Consider the following 22,893-nt stretch of genomic DNA (forward strand, 5'->3'; position numbering starts at 1 on the left):
GCATGGGTCAGGTAGGCTGGTATTTGTGGGCTTTTCCTCCCTAGTTCTCACTCTTTCCAAGTCCTGTGGACAATCTTGTCTTTTACTGTACCCTGCGAAGACTGTGAGAAGTCTGGGCAAAAAAAAAATCAGCACCCATCTGAAATGTATTCAAAGAAATTATTTATTCTGTGATTAGCAAACAAAACTGCCTGGTAGTGGTTTGAAAGGATAGTGCATCTTCACGTGCTTTAGTGCATCTTTATGTGCACTAGGACATTATGCATAAAGCAAGGTCCCCATTCCTAAGCTTGTCCAGAAACCAGGCCACTGTCAGCCCCAAAATATCACTGACTGGTCTGGGAGGAAATCTTCCCCCCATACGCAAGTAATTCTATCTAGTGAGCAGAGGAGGCATGAGAGAAGTGCTATGGGAAGGAGGTAGCTTCCCTCTAGGGAGCAACCACACCATCCCCTTGCGAAAGAGAACGTGACAAAGCATCACCCCCCATCCCTTCCTCTGAATCAACAGAAACATTCACAAGGTGTTGTCAGCATATTTCACTCTGACCATGCCAATGGCCTTGAGACCCCTGTCAAGGCTGTAGGCAGAAGGGGTCCTCGGCAAGCCGAGCTTTGGGAGCATCAGCTTCTGCGAGAAAGGCTTGACAGGAGCATTCAGAGGGTGGGGCTGGATCCACAGCTCCTTTGTGGTGCAGAAGGATGACTTTGCAGGAGGACTGTGGTGCAGCACCAGGTCTTTAATGGTGCAGTAAGTGTAGGATGTTGCAAGGTCAGGGCACAGCTGCACTTCCTTGATGGTACAGAAAGTGTGTTGCTGAGAGGGGCCGATGAGGCTGCGGAGGTGCATCACGGGACCTTCTGCTGACTGCGTCCTCCCCAGCAGTGGGGACTGCATCATTTTCACATGCAGGGAGGACTTGTGCCAAGAGGGCCACCCCACCAGGCACAACCACACCAGGCAGCCCACCAGAGCCAGCACAGAAAGGAGCAGCAGAGCCAGGGAGGCCAGGTAGAGCACCCGGTGGAGCAAGCAGCAATGGTTCAGCACCCATCGGCCCCACTGTGGGCCCTCACCGACTGCCCGTGAGTGCAGCACAGGCACAGCTGGTGCCAGCATGGAGCAGGGACAAAGTGGGACCGGGACAGACTGTGGGAGGTGAGTGGTGCCCAGAAGGTGAGTGGAAAGCACCGACATGCTGCTGGAGATCACTGGCATGGTCAGTGGAGAAGATGAAGATTTGATGGGGGCAGAGGTGTCCGACGTGGGAGAGGAAGGTGCCATAGTAGAAGTGATGAAAACCATGCCGACAGAAACCGAGAAAGGGGTATGGGTGCTGGCAGCACCAGTGGTGAGAGTGGCTGGAGCAGAGGAGCTGGTGGCAGGAGGCCCGGTGGTCGTCGGGATGGCCAACGAGGGGGTCGAGAGGAGGGTGGTGGAGCTCCCAGGCATAGTAGGGGAGGTGGCAGGGCTGGCAGGCTGAATGGTGGCATGGGTGAGGGTAGTCAGAGCTGCTGGAGTGGCTGGCTCAGGGGCAGCGGTGCTGGGAGCTTGGGGGATTGCAACCCAAGTGCTTGGGATGAGTGTGGAGCTCCCAGAGCTGCTGAGGGGAGCCCTCATGGTAGTGAGGGGAGGCTGGGTGATAGCTAAGGTGTGCATGCTGTATTCTTCAGGGGTGGGAGGAGGAGGCCATCTTGGCAGTTGCCTCAGCAGTTACCTCCCCATTGCCATAGTAATCCTCTTCTTCCTCATCAGCATCCCCCATATTGCCACAGTCAGGCTTGAACCGCATGACTGGCTGTTGCAAGTGCTCCGGAGGGCTGTGGCACAGCACCTTCTCTGGGGCCACCTCCACCTTTGTCTTGTCCAGTCCACGTTCGGGATGGTAAACACTCACCTCATTCAGCCGGATCCAGCCTTGTAGGTACAGCAGACTGCAGTTGCAGTGCCAGGGGTTCTCAGTGAGGAAAACGTATGGAAAGTAGTGGTCCTCAGGGAAGAAGCCTGTGGGCAGAGTCTGGAGACGGTTGCCCGAGAGCCACAGGGTGTGGAGATTCTTCAGGTCCTGCAGCAGCTCCTTGGGCAGCTCCTCAAGGACATTGTCAGAGAGGTCCAAGTCCTTGAGGTCTCCCAATCCTGCAAAGGCCTGCGGGGGGAGAGTCCGCAGCTGGTTGCCTCGCAGGTCCAGGTCCTGCAGCTTTGGCACGGCACGGAAAGCCCCTGAGGCCAGCATGTCCAGGCAGTTGTGAGCCAAGGCCAGGCGGGTGAGAGAGGGCAGACCTTCCAGGGTGGGCAAGGCCCTCAGGGAATTGCGAGACAGGATCAGTTCTTTCAGGGAAGGTAGCAGTGACCCTGTGTGCAGAGCCACCAGCCCATTTTCTGACAAGTCGAGGTCCTGCAGCACGGTGAGAGGCACGAAGGCGGCAGTGGAGACGGACTCCAGGCGGTTGGCATTGAGCAGCAGGATGCCTGTGTCCTTGGGCAGGGCCGAGGGCACTGTGCTGAGACCTTGCCCTGTGCAGTTGACCTCAAGGAGGTCCTTGATGCTGTTCATCTCTGAGGAGCAGGACTCAGCCCTGGCTAGGGGAAGCAGGGCCAGGAGAACAAGACGGACAAGAGCAGGGAGCTTCATGAGCTGGGAAGGAGAGACAAGACTCTTTTGCCCAGAGCAGCACAAGGGATGGCGCACCACCAAGGCTGAAGCACCACCAAGGATAAAGCACCCCGGGTGCCACCATGCTCCTGCCCATGCTGCCAGCAGGCATGACCACATCCCCCACGACCCCAACACCTCCACCAGCTTCACCCAAAGGAGAAGGATGTCCTCAACCATCTCCCCTCTCCCAGCACACATGCCCCTCATCACCTTGCCTTCACCGGTGGCTCAGCCAGGAGGCACCGTCCCAGCTCTTTCACTCTGCTGCTTCTTCACTGGAGGACGCGGCACAGCTCTGGGGGCAGCTGGCCCCCCATATCAGCAGGCGCAGCCACTGGGGCTGGGAGTTGTGGTTTCCTGGGAGGCCAAAGTGCCCTCCACATGCCGGTTCCACAATTCATTACTGCAACAAGGTGGAGTAGTGGGGCCTCCCCCCGGGAGCAGCCCTTACATCATCCCTCCTCCCCATGAGATTTTATTATTTTTTTTTTTTTGTAATTCAAACCTAACTGGAGGAGGAGGAGTGAAAATTACCTAAAATATTCCATTCCACTCCAAGTAATGCTTCTGTTTAGTCTTCAGCCTAGGTCACCCTTTCATTTACTTTTTCCTAACGGAAGTGAACTTCTCAGTTTGCTTCTGAACAAGATTTCCTGAAGTTTATTTAATTCTCCATCCATTGAAGGAAAAGTTTTGATGCATATTGCTGCCCTCCCCCTAACTTTTTTCAGCTAAAACCATTTCCTGAGTTTTGAGCTACATCTGTTGTGAGTTGTTGATTTCTAATGAGCCAGTTACGAGTTCCCAGAAACTCTATTTTCGACAGCCAAACAGATAAGAGTGTTTAGAGGAGCTAAATATCAGGGCTTTTGCTCAGGCTGCGACAAGTGGCAGGCAGCAGCAGAGGCCAAAGTCTTGGGGTCATTATTAAAAATAAATATTTTATTTCCCTATAATTCATCTGTATAGTCACATATATATATATATATATATCATTTCTATACATAATTCACATATCTATATATATTCATATATCTATATATCATTCTTATATATAAATATATATATGTACATATAGACTATTTTAATAGGTATTGCTTTATATATAAATAAATAGATAAACATATATCCAGGATTATGCATTCACATAAACGCTTTATCTGCAGAGCTCACAGAATCACAGAATCTGAAGGTTGGAAGGGACCTCTGGAGATCATCTAGTCCAACCTCCCTGCTCAAGTAGGGTGATCACCTAGAGCATGGTAGACAGGGTTGCATCCAGGTGGGTTTTGAATCTCTCCAGAGAAGGAGACTCCACAGCCTCTCTGGGCACCCAGTCCCGTGCTCTGTCACTCTCACAGGGAAGAAATTCCTCCTCATATTCAGGCAGAACTTCCTGTGATTCAGTTTGTGCCTGTAGCCTCTTGTCACAGCACTACTGAAAAGAGTTTGTCCCCATCCCCTTGACACTCTCCCTTCAGGTACTTATACACATTGATAAGATCGCCCCTCAGTCTTCTCTCCCCCAGGCTAAACAGGCCCAGCTCGCACAGCTGTTCCTCATAGGGCAGATGCTCCAGCCCTCTGATCTTCTTCGTAGCCCTACACTGGACTCTCTCCAGTAGCTCCATGTCTCTCTTGTATGGGGGAGCCAAGAACTGGACACAGTATTCGAGATGAGACCTCTACAGGGCTGAGCAGAGGGGCAGGATCACCTCCCTTGACCTGCTGGCAACACTCTTCCTAATGCACCCCAGGAGACCATTGGCCTTTGTGTGCCATTGCTGGCTCATGGTCAACTTGTCATCAGTCAGCTCTCCCAGGTCTTTCTCTGCAGAGCTCTCCAGAGCTCTCCAGAAGGTCAGCCCTCAGCTTGTACTGCTGCTTGGGGTTATTTCTGCCTAGGTGCAGGACTCTGCACTTGCCCTTGTTGAACCTCATGAGGTTCCTCTCTGCCCAGCTCTCCAGCCTGTCCAGGTCTCTCTGAATGGCAGCACAGCCCTCAGGTGTGTCAGCCAGTCCTCTCATCTTGGTATCATCAGCAGACTTGCTGAGGAGGCACTCTGTCCCCTCATCCAGGTCATTGATGAAGAAGTTGAGCAGGATGGGAGCCAGTACTGAGCCCTGGGGGACTCCATTAGGCTGCAGGCCTACAGCTAGACTCCATGTCACTGATGACAACCCTCTGAGCTCTGCCTTTCAGCCAGTTCTCAATCCATCCCACTCTCCACTCGTCTAACCCACACTCCCTGAGCTTGCCTAGGTGGATCTTACTGGAGACAGTGTCAAAAGCCTTGCTGAAGTCAAGGGACACAATGTCCACTGCTCTCCTCTCATCTACCCAGCCAGTCAGTCCATCATAGAAGGCTATCAGATTGGTTAAGCAGGATTACCCCTTAGTGAATCCATGCTGATGACTCCTGAAATGAGCTTTTCCATCCACCTTTCTAAGGATGGAGGTGAGGCTGAGCAGCCTATGGTTGCCTGGGTCCTCCTTCTTGCCCTTTTGGAAGACTGGAGTGACACTGGCTTTCTTCCAGTCCACAGGCACCTCTCCAGTTCTCCAGGACCTTTCCAAGATGATGGAGAGTGGCCAGGCAGCAACATCCACCAGCTCCCTCCATACTCATGGGGGAAACCCATCCGGGCCCACGGATTTGTGGATGTCCAGCTTGCCCACAAGATCTCTAATCCTATCCTCTTCAACCAAAGGGAAGTCTTCCTTTCTCCAGGCTTTCTCTCTCATCTCCAGGCTCTGGGATTCTTGAGGGCTGCCCTTAGCAGTGAAGACTGAAGCCAAGGTGGCATTCAGTAATTCTGCCTTCTCTGTATCCCTTGTCACCAGGGCCCCCGCCCCATTCAGAAGCGGGCACACATTTTCCCCAGTCTTCCTCTTGCTGCAAATGTATTTGAAGAATCCCTTCTTGTTGTCCTTGACCTCCCTCGCCAGACTTAATTCCAAATGGGCCTTAGCCTTCTTGTTGCATCTGAACGTACTCTGAGAGCAGTCTTATAATCCTGTCAAGTAGCCTGTCCCCTCTTCCACATTGTATGTAGTTTCTTCTTCTGTTGGAGTTTTGCCAGGAAGTGATGTTTGAATACTACCGAGCTCTCCTGCACCGCCCTTCCTTCTAGGGCCTTAACCCATGAGATTCCTCCATGAGCTGAAGAAATCTTGATCAGTTTCAGGCAGGGCAGCATGTCCTCCTGCTGCCTCAAGCAGTGCTGGCATATTTTGCTTTCCTCTTTTGGACAGCCTGGTGTCAATATCCACCTGCTGAAAGCTAGTCTGAAGAGTGAATCTTGTTTGTTTGAGTGATACTTGTTTGCCTCGGACATCTACAGGAGTCTGGTAGTCACACCAGTTTTAGTGCTTGCTCTGTGAATAAACCATTATTAATTATTCTGATAGCAGCAGTCACATGTAGAGCATTTTCCAATATCCCAGTTTTCCTTAGGGATTGAGTGGTCATATCCTCAGGCTTTTCCTCTGGTATCAGATTACTCTTAGATTAGGACAAAGATTGCAGACTGACGCTGTTATACCTTGATCTCATGGCCTCTTGCCTTTCCTTGCAGGAATCAGTAAAACTACTTCCTCAAGTGGCTTTGTTTTTCTTACTTTCCCCTCTAAATGCATTGCAGTGTATTTGTGGATCCCCAAGACCTTCCTCATAAATGCTTGTGCCACTTCTTCCCAAACACCCCACAGGGTGGCAACCCAAGAACTCAATAACTTCTGCCCAGGCAACCAGCTGCAGAGCTGGTGTAGACCATCAGCTGTGTAGGCAAATTGTCCTTGTCCTTCTGGCTTTGGGTGCTAGTTTGTTTCTTTTCCATATGATCCCCCCCAACTCCTTCAGCCTTGCACAGGATGGGGCAAACACACCGTCATCTCTCCTGGCAGCCAGAGCAAGGCCTGTCCAGCTCCAAGGAGCAGTGTGAAACCTCTTCCAAGGGACAGTCCCTGGGCAACCTTGCCAAGACCATGGGTCAGCCTGCAGCCCAGTGAAGGGATTGATTGCATGGACTCCTGATAGGTTCTGATCAGAAGACATTTATCCATATCAGAAGGCAAAATATATATATTAATACAGTAAGCACGAGTTGTGCACGTGACATACACAACGCAGTGATTGGGTGTACAGCGATAAGCATGCACTCCAGCTACTAAAGCGATTGGTTATGTCCCTTGATACAATTTTCTCACAAGCAGACACCATGGTTATCTGCTTGGCTCATATTCTGCATTCTTGTTCTGTGTTCCTCACAGCACACCTGCCTCTAGTCTCAGTTGAAGGACTGCTCGCCTAGCTCAGTGTCTAACAAACCCCACAGCCCAGCATGTCTCTGCCTGCAGAGATCACGTGTGGGGGGCCACTTTCACTGAAAACCTCTCCTTCTTTTTCACATTTTATTTCTGCACAAGCCCCAAAGGTGCTGTGGGGGCCAAGCTCACACTGCCTGTCCCCATGTCCATAGGCCTATTGCACTGTTCTGTGGGGCTTTGGAACTCTCAGTCACCAGTTTCTTTATAAGCCCCTGAGCGACCTCAGGCCTCGCACCTGATTTGGCATCAGCTACATTGTGCACTTGGTAAGGAATAAATGCAAGACGTGAGCCTCAAACTGTGTGGGAGCAGTACTCTCAAGTGCAGGTCAGACTTGGAGAGAAAGGCAAAAGGCCTGAAGGTACCTCTGAGCTATTTTCTTTGGTCTGCTCCCGATGTATGAAAACACGTCTTGCCTCAGAGGAAGGAGACATGTATATGGTCTCGTTGGAGGTGGCAGCTGCCGTTGGAGGTCGCAGCTCCCACTACAGCCAGGTCATCTGGAATTGCCAGAAAACAAGCCTCAAGTTTAGATGCCCTGCTTTATAGGAATTTACAGTTTCCCTAGCTCAGTTGGTTAGAGCACGGTGCTAGTAACGCCAAGGTTGGGGGTTCGATACCTGTATGGTCACTTGCTTGAGGATTGGACTAGATGATCTCTAGAACTCCTCTTCCAAACTTACTAATTCTATGATTGTATAATCCTTCAGCTTTTTTTGAGTCCACGTGGGACCCTGAGCCTGCTGCAGGCTTCTCAGTGGGGTAGTCAAATGCGTCTTTTCCTCCTTCAGCCTGTGGGACCAAAGGTGGGCTCCTTCTCCAGACCATTAAACATCTACAGCACAAGAGTGAACTAGCCATCAGGGCTCGTGCGGGAGCCAGGGCCTGGGACAAGCACATCCATGGGCCAATCCCACCTCTGTGCCTTAGCTGTCTCCTTGGGGACAAGAGGAACCGTGTTCTCCAAAATGCCTACAACTGTCCACTGGCTGTAAAGGGAGTGAAGACAACTGCCTAAGGGGCAGGCGTTAGTGCTAGACTCAAAGACAGACAAATCTCACTGTTGTAACTTTATTCAGTGCATTTACAAACTTCTCCCTGTTTAAGACATGCCATTCTTTTTAAGGAAGTGCTGTTCACACAGTAAGGCGCGAGGGCGAAAGGCAACAGTCACAACCAGGGAAATTTTGACCAAGCATTGGGGAGTAATTCTCCCCTTCCCCCACCTTGAAAGAAGTGCAGCCCCAGACAGAGGTCCAGCGAGGTGGTGGGATGTCCACCCTTGGAGATTCTGAAAATTCACCACCACCTAACCTGGCCCTGAAGTTAGTCCTATTCTGAGCAGGAGGTGGCAGCAGAGACCCCCCACAAGTTCCTTCCAACCTCAGTCCTTCTGTGAGTCTAGGAGGTACTGAGGTCTGATGAAAAAATAGGTCTTCTTTTCCTCCCTTCCCATTGTCAGGGCCACATTTTGAGCTGTGTCCCAGGACCCAGCCAGAACCACGGGTGGATTCTTATCCCGTTGAATGACACCAGTGGAAATGTGAAGATTGGAGTCTCCTCATCAACATTGAAAAATGCCACCCGTCCCTCTTCGTAATCCACGGATACCCGGATCCGTTTGAGCTCTTGGATCTCGAAAAATACAGTATGTTCAGGGAAGGTGAAAGCTTGGAATTGACCTGCCCACTGCCCCACTGCCCAGATGCCCTCTTCTGGTTTAAACATAATATTCTCCTTCCTTTTCACATTTTCGCTGGAAACTCCCACTGTCCATCCTCCTCCATTCTCCACCTCCACCTCCCAGTAGTATCTCCCTGAAGTGAAGCCTTCACAGCCCAGCACACAGGATGAGAACTTAAACCTCTCAGGGTTGTCAGGGACATCCTGTGGCTTGCCGACTCGTTTCACACTTTTGCAGTCATCAGACAGGACAAGGTTGCAACGGGCCGTGTCTGGATCCAGAGTTACCTCCACTGTGAGAGAGAGGGAGTCAATGAGTCAGGGCAGAGCTCAGCCCTGGGAAGGGGGGGTCTTGATGGGGTGTTGCAAAAGGAAGAAGAAAAAGGCAGCAAGTAAAAGCTGGCTGGATTGGAGAAGCTGCACAAGGCCACAGAATTTGTACGAGGATCTGAACACGAAGTAGAGAGAACATGCTGAGCAGAGAGAGCAGTAGATCATCATCAGACCTGCAGCCTCAGGAAGTCCCCACATCTCTAAAGTGTAGCCAGCATTCCTCATTGAGGACCAGGAATCTGCAGACTTCCCTGAAAAGGGAGCGTGCAACTGTCCAATGAGGGTTACACTTCCTTCTGCAAACTGGGGATTGGTGAAAGCCTCTCTGGTCCCACCAGGGTCACTGTGGGAGGGGAACCAGCACAAAGGGTTTAAAGCAAGCAGGACGGTTCAGCATCCCGAACCCAGGAGTTTAACATGGAGAAAAGAGGAAAAACCAATACTGATGGGCCTACAGAAACAGAGCATGCAAGAGGTGAGGAGGCTGGAGAAAACGAGAGGAGAACATGGAAAGGGAAGATAAATAGCCTCAAGTGGAAGTGCGGTCAGAAAAAGGGGCCATGCATGGCCCCTGCAGCCCTGTTCTGCTCTGGCTGCGAGGTCAGGAATGGGGAATGGGGAAAGGCCTGTTGGATGCTCAGGGGCTGCAGACACCTTTTCTGGGCTGTGCCTACTCCAGAAACTACCTTCAGTGGCGGAGAGAAAACCGCTCATCTCCCATGCAGGAGACATGCTCTGTTTTCTGCTCTCCAGAGTATTTGGAGAATAGATTCAAATAGGCTGGAAAGACCGAACTTTCATTACCTTCTTCTATAGGCATCGCGTATCTTCTCCATACTTGAAAAAGAAAAGCAAAGAAGAAAAGAAAAATCTCAGATGAGAAGTTATCTGAACACACTCATGGTATGAGGTTAGCTGTGGGTAATGACAACACCAGCAAGGAGCTTCAAAACTTGAATGTCTAAAGCTGTGGGACAGCTCCATCTATTTTGTATGAATTTGATTGCGCTGCCCGGATTCACACATGTGTTTGGGGTCTCCACGTACTGCCTTTGAGAAGAAGTGAGGTTTTGCTAGCATGGCAGGATTACAGGGGATAGCTTAAAAACACCAGGAAAAATACAGTTCCTAAAATGAATTCAAGATTTTGCCTCCCACTTCAGGAATTCAGCGATGCCCCTCATCTTCTTCCCAGAAAAAATGTGTCTTTCATTGAGCCTCTTATGTTTATCAGGCATGAAAGCCTCTACCTATTTTATATCCTTACATTGCATCAGATTTTCTGTACTAAAAACTGAGGTACTATTTAATAAAACCTTTGTTTTTCTTTTTCTTTTTCTTTTTCTTTTTCTTTTTCTTTTTCTTTTTCTTTTTCTTTTTCTTTTTCTTTTTCTTTTTTTTCTTTTTCTTTTTCTTTTCCTTTTCCTTTTTCGTTTTTCCTTTTCTGTTCTTTTTCTGTTTCTGTTTCTGTTTCTGTTTCTTTTTTCTTTTTTTTCTTCTCTTTCTCTTTCTATTTCCCCCCCTTTTTTTTTCCTCGGTACTATGGGTTTATCAAATGACCCCCTAGGCCTAATTGAAAGAAATGGCAACTCAGCCTCTATGGGAGAAAACAGAAGCAAAACCCGCGCCTAAACACAATACCCAGACAGGAGAATCACCCCGCTGGGAAGTGTCCTGTGTAGGAAGGAGAACGACACTTACCCAGTTCTGTGGCTTGTTTCTCTGAAAAGCAACAAAAACAAAATGGATCAGCACGGATGGGATGCAGACTGGGATGTGCCCCGTTGGGCAAGGCAAAGCCCTTGGGGGTGCGGGAAGGGCTTCGATTTCCCAGCGTTTCCCGCCAAGACAGTGGCAGACTCAGCCCAAGCAGCATTTTGGACACTCTTTAATTTTTTGCTGCTTGGATTTGCTCTTCTCCTCTCCTCTCCTTTTCAAGTCCAAAACACTTTTCAGTTCACTTAACACTTTCAAAGCAAGACACAGCAAAAAAGAACACGGAACAAAAAGAACCAGAGCCCCATATAGACTCAGTAAAAAATCATTTGCAAAAAAACGAAGAATTACTCACAGATTTCTGCATCGTTGGCCCCTAAAAAACAACCAGAAAAGTATACAAGTCAATATTTTGTTAACTGACACAGGTATTTCCTGGGGAACTGAGTTAAAGGGCTGTAAGGGTGAAGGTTGCTTTGGCAGAGGGGGCAAATTCACTGACTTATTGCAAGGCTGCTCCGAATTGCCGCATACAGACATCAGCTATGTTAAACCGCATTTATTTTCCCTGCTGGAAGCAATTCAGAAAGAGCTCAGATTTAATAGCTAGAGGGTTATTTCTCGTGAACTGCAGGATGGAAACAATAAAAAAAATCAGTAACTCAATGCGCTTTTGTATTTTTTCAGTAATTCAGTAACTCAAGTGTTTGGGTTTTTTTCATTCATTTAATGAGAATGCAAACCAGCTTTCAATAGCATTTTTTATTTCTTATTATTTCTTACATTCATATTATATTCTTATTATATTTTCTTATTTTGGATTGCATTCAGAACACTCTGCAGTTTTCCATGAGCTGCTCCCCAAAAGCATTAGCTTTCCAAGACTATTTCACTACTGAAATTAATATGAGAGTGCTTAAAAAAAAAACATTGGCAGCCACTCAGGCAAAGGAGAGGGAATAAAAATATCTGAGGATTTTCCTGAAGAATTAAAGCCTGGAGGAGAAGGAGAGAGAGACTTACGCAGTTCCTCCAGCTGCGTCGCTGAAAAGCAAAACAAAAAAGAGCGTGTTACCACTAAAACCAGTCATTTTTGCACGGGCACTCGCGGGGAGCATCATTGAGGGACCTTGCCAAAGCAAAGCTCGCCCTTCGGCAAATCGTCCACGGTTTTTCTTTCCCACAACAATTCTCCCCAATATCACAGTGTAATTTCATGTTTCCAAACAGCCATTGGCCTCCCAACCATCCTCCCCTCAAAAAACTGTGCCCTGTGGACCCGTTGTTTTTGCGGGAATGCTCCAATTTTTGCAAGCCGGGAGATAAAACTTACCGATTTTTCCCTCGAGCTTTCCTATGGCAGAAAAAAAGGAAATGTAAATTGGTTTTGTTTCTTTGATATATTTTTTTTAAATAATAGCCCCTTCCAAAGAACACTAAATTTCTAAATTGAAGCACTTGCAGCATGGAAAAGCCTCTGGAAATGCTTGGGTGGCTACAGGACACATGGACTTCATGCCGTTTTGGTAAAAAAATAAGGGATTCCCTTTATTCCTCTGTATTCTTTATGTGTTGTAGGGCAGCATGGGAAAACAGTGTTTCCTGACGGAAAGGAGAACGTTGCACTTTTATGCTCCAAGATGTGGGCACTGACACAAGGCTCCAGTGTCCTCCCAAACCCACCAATCCCTTAAAAACAGTGGCTGTTAAATATTATAAATCTTCCCAGCCAACCTTTCCCCCGAGGCCGCATTACCTTTAGTTTTAAATAGATAAAGGGTGATAATAAAGAGCACGATCAGAGTGACCACGACCAGGCTCAGGGCAATCTTCCATGGCTGGGCGTTTTGGAAAAAGGGATCTGTAAAAACCAAGCAGGGATGGGGTTATTTCTGTATCGGATGAGCCCACCTTGAATCGCAGCGAATCCCACTGTGGGCAGAAAATATCATTGCACTGTGTGACCTGAAGAGGCCAAGAAGCAACCCGCAAAAATAGCAATTTCATGCTCAGATGAGGCTGACAGTTTTGCCGCAGAAGTAGTCAGAGGTTTTGCAAAGGGAAAACGGATTTCTGACAGAATTATTCCTCACAAAATCATGTTTTCTTCTCCTTTTCAGATGGAAGGGGTGACTTATTTTGTGTTAGGCAGCATAGGAATAAAAAAAAAAAAAAAGTCCAAACTCTTGTTAAATTCTTTGGTTTAGCAGCAAAACTGCAGCGTGGAGTGATGTCACCTGGAGAGCAGCACTGGCTCTCTGGGGAAATGAATTTTCCCAATTTTGTTCATCGTAACAGCAAAAAAAGGAGCCGGATGCAGCTGAAAACCCATGCGGTACTGCAATGTGACTCGAAATCCTGTTATTTCATTTCCCCATTGGGTCTCCATTCCCGTATTTCCCTCCGAGGCAAAAAATAACGATCGTCTAAAATTTCTTTTTTCTTTAAATAGAAAAGGTGTGGCCATTCACGCCAAAGTGGCCGATCGGGATTTTGCAGTGGAGAAGACGAAGGCACGGGTTGGTTTGTCTTTGTTATTCAGTTCTAGTGTTATAAACGTTTGCATTTAACGTGGGTATCAATCGAAAATGCCTTAGGAAGTCTTTTTTCCTCTTAAAACCATAAGCAGAAATAGCTCTCATGAATATTGATGCTGATACCAAAACTGTGTTAGAATGTCTTTTTTTTAAACCCCTAATCCCAAACTTGAAGATACGACACGTGAATTTTGACAGTGACCTCGTGCAAGTACGACCACAAAGTCGCATTTATTCGCTTGTTTGGCACCAATTTGCATCGCACAGGGTGCAAACACTTAATTTATTTGTTTTCTCAGCAGAGCTTCCAGCACGTGGCTCCGTTGGGAACAGTGCTCTTGCTGGCTGCTTACCCGCCATAGAAAACTGGAGATACTGGGACCCGAACAGCAGCAGAAATGGGGATGCCTGCTACAGACCTGTCACCTTCAGATCCAGGACGGCTTCCTCATAGTCTGAATCAGCACGAATGAAGCAGGTGTATCTCCCTTCGTCAGACAGGCGGACACTGAAGATCTTCAGGGCCACGCTGCCCTTGTCAAGGCCATCCTGCAGCAGCTCAGTCCGCCCTTGGTACTGTGGCATCTGATCACCATGCTGGTCCATTCCTGCCTTGTATCGGTGCACGTAGGGTGAGAAGTGTCCCCGAAACCAGGTCACCTCCATGGCCCGGGCACTCTGCTCCGGCATGAGGTGGCAGGGCAGCACCACATCCTGTCCCAAGGTGGCCACCACAGAGTGTGCTGGTGCAATCACCCTGAATGGAGCTGGACAAAATGACCCAAAACCAATGGGAGAATCCCACATGGACTGGCTTGCTGATGTTCTTCAGAAAAGCAACGGATCTACCCATGCCTACATTTTGCCCTGCCTCTGCTCCAACGCTATGATCACGTCAGATGCAATAAAGAGTTGAGGGACACGTTATTTCTGCTTTCAAGACTGTCCTGTCCTATAGTGGAAGGCCTTCACATCCTCAAGAGGATCTAACACCTCTTTGAGGGGGCACAAGCACTGCTCAGGCATAAGAGGATGGGGAAGGGAGGAGAAAGAAGGCGGCAGTGATGGGACGGGAGTGAGCTGGTTTTGAGTGGTCAGATGGAGAAAACAGACAACTTGGACACAAATAAAACTCAAACACCCCCAGCTATCCACATCTATTACTAGAAAAAATACAGAGCTCTAGGCAGCATTGAAAATTCTTTTATAAAACATGTAAAAATAAACTGGGCAGCTCATCTATATTATCACCCCATGAGGCCACCGAGCCTGTGCAAATGCCACACCAGCATGGCAAGAAGAACAAAAATGAGGATCTGGAGGGATGCTACTATTTTTTATGCCACTACTCTGTGCTTAACAGTCCTTTGGGAGCAGCTGAGAGGAAACGCTTGTGGCTAGAAGGAGTTTGCTGTGGACCAGCAGGACCATGGGGATCCCTACCTGATTGCAGCTGATGGACATGCAGAGCAAAAATGCAGACCAAACCAGGCAGAGAGTAGCTGGCCAGGAACGAAAGGACCATCCTGCTTGCGGGCAGGCAACCTGGAACCAGGAAAGCAGGGAGACAAGAAGAAAAGAGGGAGAACAGAGTGCTTATGAAAAAAGGATATTCGAAAGACAGAACATCATGGGGCACAATTTATGCTAAAAGGGGATAAAGGCTGGTTTTAGCTCTTTTTTTTATACTGTCCAGCAAACAGTCATTTGATAGCTAAAGCTGCAATCAGTTTTCCACCATTGGCCTGACTTTGTTTTGCACACGTTACTTAACATGCAAAGGAGCCCAAGGGGCATAAAGACTTGTAGAAATTTCCCATGGGGAAGCAAAAGTTGAGCTCCAACATCTCGTCGAGTTCAACTAAAATGCAAGAGAAGAAACAGTGCTCATTTTAATAGGGATGCCTTATTTGTCTTATTCAGCCCTCAGAGCTAGGAAGGTGCTGTGAGAAAAATCAGGTTGAGGGGGTTGGAGCAGCGAAAATTATGTGCTCTCATGGCTCGGACAGGAGGAAAATGCAGGCCTGGAATAACCAAGATGTTAATGCAACCCACTGTCAACAGGGGATAGCATGTTGATGTGAATCTCCTCTGAGTTTCATCTGTTAGCAAGTGGCACAACCGCTTTCAGCAGAGATTACAGGAAGCAATTTGAATTTGCAGCTCTTGGAGGAAGAGAAGTCACTTACCTAGCCGACCCTCCTGAGATGCTTCCGGGGCAGAAGCTGGAACTCCTCGGTCTCCAGCCGAGGTGTTGTGCTGCAAGCGACACCTCACCGTGTCAACCCCAGCAGCTAACAGGCTCGACTGCCCCTCTCCTACTCTAGCCAAGCATTTCCCTCCACAGAAAATGAGTAAAACCTTATGCCATCTCCTGGACTTCTGGTGCTTCCTTCACCGCAGCTTCCACACTGAAAGTGAAAGGAACTCAATATCACCGTGGTTTTGTCACTGCTTTTACCCCAGAAATGCTCTCTTCAAGCAAACTAGGCAGCCCTGATATCAGTGTAGTGCAGTCTCCTGCCTTGCCTTTCCCTGGGGCAGCTATGAGCTTTGCAAGTCCCGAAGTGAAAGAGCAGGGCAAGGACAGAGGTGAAGGAGCAGGGACTGTAAACTGCAGCTGGTGCATGAGTCAGGGGGACAAAGCACAGCAACAGTCTTCCCTGAGAAGTAATTTCCCACTGCCAACCGCATCTGGCTTTTGGGGGTGGTTTGTCCAGGAGAAGTGGCTTCGACATGACGTCTCTGCATTTTGCTAGCTGATCCCCGCTGGTCACTCAGCCCTTGGAAGCAGGATGGGATCCTGCACCCTTCCCTTATCCAGCCAGGAGGTTTCTGCTTCAGCATGAGCTCCGCGGACTCTGCTAACTTCCCGCCTGGGCATCCAAAGAGTTCTCTTGCCTGCACAAGGTGCCTCCAGCAATTGGCGCTCTGCCCTGTTCATGCAGTGCAGACTCCAGTTGTCCCTGAAGAGCACGCACAGAGGCAGCCTGTCCCAGGTCCTGCCTCCCCACATCCCTTCCCTGTCACCAGGTAGAAGAGCAGAATGTCCACAGGAGCCAGCTGTGGATTTTGGAGTGACTTCTTGGGGCAGAGTCATCTCCACTTGCTGGGTCCTTCCTGAGGAGCCAAGGTGAAGCCACTGGGCCTGTGAACAGCAGCCTGGAAAATGAGGAGGTTGGATGGAAAGGGCAGCATGAGCCCTCCCTGTGGATCAACCTGGGTGTCTCCCACTCTGCAAGCATCTCCACCAGCACCCCCCCAAGCCATTGACAGCATGAGAAATCCCAGCAGGCAGCAGCTTTAAGAGCCCAGACCTGTGCCCTTGCCCCACCACTTCAAGGGGAGTGCAGCTTTGGTGCCCCCTGTGTCAGCCCCAAGCATGGCCATGGCCATGGGAGTTTCTCCCTGAGGCCTGCTGATCTGCAGTTGGTGTCGCCGAGTGACATCCTGGCTGACTTGGGGTGGCTCCCGAGATGACCGACCCTGGCTAGGCTCCACGGTCTCTGCTGCGGGGAGAAACAGCTCTTCTCAGGGGCTCAGCAGATTTTTATCGCCGACCTGCATCTGGTCAGGTGGAGGCATGGAAACCCCATGGCATGGAAACCGCATCTCCACAAACACCCACACAGGGCCTGGCATGAATGCCGGGAGTGGAATGCCAAGACAGCTAAATGGAGACGTGCAGTGTAAGGATTACATGAGACCCCATGACTACATCAGACTGCGGGAGCTGTCACCAAAACAAAGGCAGGACCCAACCAACAATCTCCTTTCCTAGAGTCATGCTGCAAGGGAATGTGGGATGTCTGAGAAGCACCTGAATGCCATGACTCTTCCATCATTCCCTCCACTTTTCTCATTATTCAGCACTGAGTCTTGCCATCCACTTCTAGCTGTGAACTCTGTTCATCAACGTCCTGTGGATTTTCTGCAAACATGCAGACACCTGAGTTGGCAATAGAAGAGGGGGAGTTGCAAGCTAATGAAGTGGAGGAGAGGAGTGAAAAAGGTGAGTTCCAAGGAGGGAAGAAGAGGGATGTTGTCCTCTGCTTAGGAGAAAGTTGATGTGTCTGATGTGGAAGAGCTGTTATGGGTCAACACATTCATGGCTTGTCCCAACATGGGCTTGCCCTGAGGTTGAGATGCGGTGGTTGCATCATCTCGGCTGCGCACCTCTGTCGACTGCACACCAAAGACACCCAAGCTGCCTCCATGGCCCACAAGGAGAAACAGGAAATTTGCGAGCACAGATTGACATATAATTGAGCTGGTCTGTGTCCACACACACCAAGGAGCATTTAGGCGGCACCGATATTGGGGCAATGCAGTGTCAGGGATTTTCCCACGCCACGCTGGAGACGCCTGGGGGCAAACACAGGCCACCATATATCTCCCTTTCTCCAGGACTGGGGCTCCTAAGGGTCTTCTCCTCCTCTGTCCCTGGTGGATATCACCCTGGACAAAGGCACTGCCAACCCATTCCTGGTCCTGGCAGCAGATCGGCAAGGTTTGATGGAGATGTGTGGGCTTCGCTGCCTGACGCCCTGGAGAGGTTCACCACGGAGCCTTGCGTGCTGGGCTGCCCAGGCTTCACCAGAGGGCAGCACGAGTGGAAGGTGGCAGTGGCTGATGGTGGGGTCTGGTGGGCCCCCGACGTGGCTGGAGGATCCCTCCAGAGAAAGGGCATCCTCCAGCTTTCCCCAAAGAGAAGATTTGGGCCATGGGGCAGTGGTTCCCGCAGTACTAAGCTTTCACCCACCTTGACTGGACCTCCCTGCACCTCCACCAGCTCCTCAGGACCATTCAGGGGTCCCTGGACTGTGCTGGTGGGCAGGTGGCCTTCACTGACACCAAGGACAGAGGCCTCATCTTCACTTTCTCCCTGCATCCATACCCTGGTGATACCCTGCACCCGTGGCTCTACGTTGGAAGCAACTTGCGGCTCATGCTGTGTCCCTGACATGGTGGGACCGCCTGTGGCCACAGAGGCCACAACGGCTATGCTCTATAGCCGTTGAGATGGAGATACAGCTCCTGTATAGTTATTCTCTATAGCTATAGGCATATCTACAGGAATAGAGCTCCTCTACTGCTATAGGCATATATGAAGATACAGCTATTCCCTACAGCTCTAGGGACATATCTAGGGATATAGCTGCTCTACAGCTATTCCTTACAGCCCTAGGGATATAGGGAATATTCCCTACAACTATAGGGTAGGGATATAGCCATAGGAAACAGCTATGGAAACAGGGGAGTGTGAGCTCCTCTAAAGGCAGATGGAGCTCCTGATAACACTTCCGATCTTCTCCAAACCTCCAAGCAGCTCCCTGGCCACAAGAACTCCCAGAGCCCCAAGGAGGGCATGTGGGCAGTGCTGAAGATGGAGGCTATGTTTCGGGCTCTCCCCTTCTCCTGAACACACCCCACTGCCACACAGATGCATCCCCCGAAGGGTCTCTTTGTCCCTGGAATATGACAAGGGGCAGGTGGCCTTTTGTAATGCAGAGATTGGTGTTCCCACCTTCACTTCCCCACCGGTCTCCTTCAGGAGGGAGAAGATTCACCTTTGGCTCTGGGTGTGGGACAAAAACTGGCTCAGGTCGTGTCCCTGAAATGCCCCACAGAAGACCTCTGTGAATCTGGCCTTTGTCATTGTCTAGTCTCGCTGCTTCTCAAGGACATCTTTCTTGCAGACTTCCTCTTGACTCAGTTTGGTGATCCTGGAGAACTGGTGTTTTTGGACCGGTCTGTTGAACAACAGGCAGCTGGCAAGCATTGAGATGAAGCGTGAGAAATCCTCTCATCACCATTTCTGCCCACAAATGGGACTTAACTGGGCCACTTTGCAAGGTCATCTTTCTTGCAGTTGTGCCTTTCCCTCGCTACAAGTGTTAACGGGGTGAGCTGATAGCCAGTGCTGGGCCTTTCTTGCCTTGCTTCTTCTGGCTGTGGCACTTTGAGCTCTTTTCCTGCAGTATCTACGTCTGCGAAGGGTGCCAGCTGCTCCTGCTCCTAGTGGCAGCTTCTTTGGGTGCTGGTTGAAGAGGATAGCTCCAGATCACTTCCATCATTTCCATGTTTTTTTTTTTTTTTGGTTTCTTTTTTCCAAACTGTGCTGTGGTCACCAGAGTCTTTGTCAAGATGGGGAAGTTCTCCCAAATGTGCTTCCACTCTAGAGGAAAGGGGAGGCTCTGCTGCCTGGTGCCCGTGGAGGAGGCATCTGATGAGGGTTATTGAGCAGAGATGGCATCAAAGGGAGTGTCTAAAGGAGGTGTATTCATTTCCATGCACTGTTTTCCCTGGTGCATGTTGGGGTGTTCTGAGAGAAAACCAGAGTTTGAGTGCATCCTTCCTGGGGCAATTTGCCAAAGCCTTGAAGTCTCTGATGACCTGGGTCTTGCTGGATCTGCCAGCCCCCATCTGTACCCATCCCTGCTCACATGTTGAGGGGCTGTTATGGACCCATTGGAGAGCTTCCCACACCATCCACTGTGGTCACCATTGCCACACCATGCAGGTACCATGCAGGCACAGTGCTTTAGACCACATTTCCCCAGAAAGGATGAATTACTCCCCCGACAGTGTGAATTATTAGCACGGAAAAAGAGTTTCTTGATATCATGGGGGATGCTGCAAAGGGTCTGTCTTCTCTCCAGCAGCCTATCTTTGGATGGCCTGGAATAATCATGGAGATTTACTCCTCTACCTTTAGGAAACTTGCTTCTGAAATCTATAAATGTGGCCAAGGACAAGGCAGCTTGACACCAGTTTGGTGGGAGAAAGGGGGCGTCTGTGAGTCTGAACCCCAAGAGAAACGGCACCGTGGTCCTTCTCACGCAACAGCCACCCAACTTCAACACTTTCCCCTGTTTGGTCCCATTGCTGCTTCTTCACTACAGGTTTTTCTAATACTACCAGGCACAATCTCTCACTCTTTCTGCCTTGTTGCTCTTTTCTGTCTTTTTCTCATTTCTTTTGATTTAGCCAAGGAAACAGCATGCATTGGCTCAAGGTGGTTCGCTTGCATTATTGAAAATACCACCAAGAGAGGCTAGGAACCTTTTCTGCCCCAAAACATAGTTCTCCACTTTCATGACACAATTTTCCAATTTTGGACATTCCTCTGAAAGCCCACATAGCTGCTCCCATTCACCAAATGCGTTTGGTCGCCACTGAATAACCCCGGCCCTCAGCTCTGGGGTTTCTTCTGAAAATGCCGCAGGGGATGAGTGTGTGGTCTGGGGTCAGGCTGCTTTTGCTCTTAATTGTCATGTTTTATTTTATTTTGTTTTTCTTGGCAGCCTTACAAACGCCCCGGCTTTCTGTGGTTTTGCAGAAAAACCTGCCCAGAGAGGAGAGCTGCCTGCACCCTCCACCCATTTATTATGCTCAAAATCTTGTTTCTGGGCAAAGAGAATGCACACCTGGCATATAGATATAGGCAAGAACTTAGTATAACCAAAATCTCAAAGGTCTTATTGCTAGTCCAGATCTAATCATAACAGGAAAAGAAGGAATAATGCAGTTTACATTCCACGTTATCTCATGCTTTCTTCCTCTTTTCCTGGGGTTGTGCTTGCACCTCGTCCTGCTCCTCGGGGTCCTGAGCTCAAGGGTTTCATTTTGGTGCCACTGGGGTGTTACAGCTCATTTTTCTATGTCTGCTAATGTTACAAATGTTATTTGCTTTAGCAAACATATTTACTTTTGCACCTGTGCTCATTCTTTTTTGGTCGGCAGTTCTTTGTTGCATCTGTATTTGTTATATACGGTGCTTTTTATGCGTGTTAGGTGCTATTTCTTTGCTCTCTTTGTTACTCCTAAACCACCTTTGCCCAATTTTGTGTTTCTTTAACTGCCTGTGGGTGAGGTGCTCGTAGTGACGTGGTTGCCAGTGCCAAGGCAGTGCCCCCTCATTACAGTGCCATGCCTGGGCTTTTCCATGTCACTACTTTGCAAGGCCTCTGCTACGGCGCCAGGCTCCGCTTCCGTGCTCGAGTGATAAAACCAGGGTGTTCGCACACCAAGATAAGTAAAAATAAAGCAAATCAGCCACTGCCAGCTGGTCTCTTAGCAAAATTGCTGCCACCATTCAGCCAGGTGGAGCAAAGCAAGGAAGGATCTGTCCGAGCTGCTGAGCTGCTGGATGTGGTTCTAATCTCCCCTCATGCAGCTGGGCTGGAAAGTGCCGCAGAAACATCCCTGCCCACTTGATCACTTTAATCTTTATTTTTCATCTGCAGCAAGTGCTGAAGAGGCAAAACCATTTCTTTCGTGGTAACTACGACTTGCTGTCAGATGATGCCATCATACTGGTGCCTGCTGGTCTATAGTGGTGCATACCAATCTCTGGTGGTGCATAGCAGACCAAAGCAGTCTCCACTGGGGCATACTGGTCTATACTGTGGCATACTGGTCTATAGTGTTGCAGAGTATCCTGTAGTGTTCTATACTGGTCCACACTGGTGCCTGGGGGCAGAGATGGAGGTGTTTTGGGTACAGAGGGGGGGTGGTGCTTTGTCCCCAGACCCCTCAAATCCTCCCAGGCCCCCCCCCCCAATTTGAGGAACCCCCTCCCAAAACCTCCCAACCACCCAATTCCCTCATGGCCCCTCCATATTCAGGGAATCACTCCCAAAACACCCCCAAGTCTGCCCTCCCACCAGATACAGGGAAACCATCCTAACCACCCTCCCTCTGCAAATCCTCCCAAGTCCCACACAAGTTTGGGGAAACCTCTCCAAAAAAGGGACACAGAGGACCTGGGGGATACAAGGACAATGGGGGACACAAGGGATATGGAGGACCTGGGGGACAAGGGGAACAGCAAGGGATATGGGATATGCAGGGACATAGCACTGGGCTTGGGTGTCCCAGGTCCCCTGGGGACACATGGCTGGGGCCAAGGACACATAGGCACAGCACAGGACCAGGGGCTGATGCCTGGGGGTCCCCGGGTTGCCACAGTCTTGTGTCCCCTGCACTCACGTGTCCCTCTGACCTGGCACAGTGACAGCACTCACTGGAGCTGCAGAAGCTCCTGGAGGAGGAGGGTGAGTGTCACCACAGCCCAGTGTCACCATGTCCCCAGGCCACCACATCCCTGAGTCACCGGAGCCCCAAGCTGTTGTGTCCCCATGCCATCTTGTGCCCATGTCACTGCATCCCCATATCACTGCATCGCTGTGCCACCATGTCCCTGTGCCTCTGCATCTCCATGTCAGCATGTGCCCGGGCCACCCTCTTTCCAAAGCCATGTCACTGCAACCCGGTGTCCCTCGATGTCTCCATGGTGCACATGCATGGTGCTGGTGGTAGCGGCGTACGCCTGCATGGCCCCGTGGGGACAGTCATCCTGCCATGTCCCCATGTCCCCGTGCTGTGTCCTTGCACATCCTCTCTTGTCCCTTCGCCATGACTCCACATTTCCCCATGGTATATCCATGCTTGTCCTTGCATGTCGCCCTGTGTCCCCATGCAATGACCCCCTCCGTGCACCCTTTGGTGCTTCCTGTAACCCCCCCACCACGGTGTCCCCCAGTGCTGTGACACTGGCTGGTGCCCTCCCCACCCCCGGTGCCATGGACACTTCTCTGGTGCCGGAGATCATCGGCAGGGGCAGGGATCTTGG

General features: G+C 49.9%; 1 protein-coding gene and 1 pseudogene across 1 annotated transcript; both read right to left on the reverse strand.

The window, feature by feature from the left end:
- Positions 1 to 221: 221 nt before the first annotated feature.
- LOC134154434 (platelet glycoprotein Ib alpha chain-like) lies at positions 222 to 2,994 on the reverse strand (annotated as a pseudogene).
- Positions 2,995 to 8,445: 5,451 nt separating this feature from the next.
- Positions 8,446 to 22,345, reverse strand: LOC134154441 (butyrophilin subfamily 1 member A1-like). The gene is made up of 9 exons (XM_062601148.1): positions 22,264 to 22,345; positions 21,606 to 21,731; positions 18,019 to 18,233; positions 15,446 to 15,515; positions 13,676 to 14,023; positions 12,476 to 12,580; positions 11,743 to 11,763; positions 9,808 to 9,840; positions 8,446 to 8,963 (listed from the first exon to the last, which is right to left on the reverse strand). Exons 1-9 carry the CDS (start codon positions 22,343 to 22,345, stop codon positions 8,446 to 8,448), a joined length of 1,518 nt encoding a protein of 505 aa, XP_062457132.1.
- Between the last annotated feature and the right edge of the window lie 548 nt (positions 22,346 to 22,893).

Source organism: Rhea pennata, unplaced genomic scaffold (assembly GCF_028389875.1).
Source record: "Rhea pennata isolate bPtePen1 unplaced genomic scaffold, bPtePen1.pri scaffold_31, whole genome shotgun sequence".
In the NCBI taxonomy this organism is placed as follows: Eukaryota; Metazoa; Chordata; class Aves; order Rheiformes; family Rheidae; genus Rhea; species Rhea pennata.

What these genes read in the sequence shown, in the direction of transcription:
- LOC134154441 (XM_062601148.1), bottom strand. Translation starts at nt 22,345, where the DNA reads ATGGTGACACTGGGCTGTGGTGACACTCACCCTCCTCCTCCAGGAGCT. An exon ending in GAGTGCTGTCACTGTGCCAG is followed by an intron (nt 21,732 to 22,263) that starts GTCAGAGGGACA and finishes CTCTGCCCCCAG; the next exon opens with GCACCAGTGTGGACCAGTAT. An exon ending in CCTGGATCTGAAGGTGACAG is followed by an intron (nt 12,581 to 13,675) that starts GTCTGTAGCAGG and finishes TGGTTTTTACAG; the next exon opens with ATCCCTTTTTCCAAAACGCC.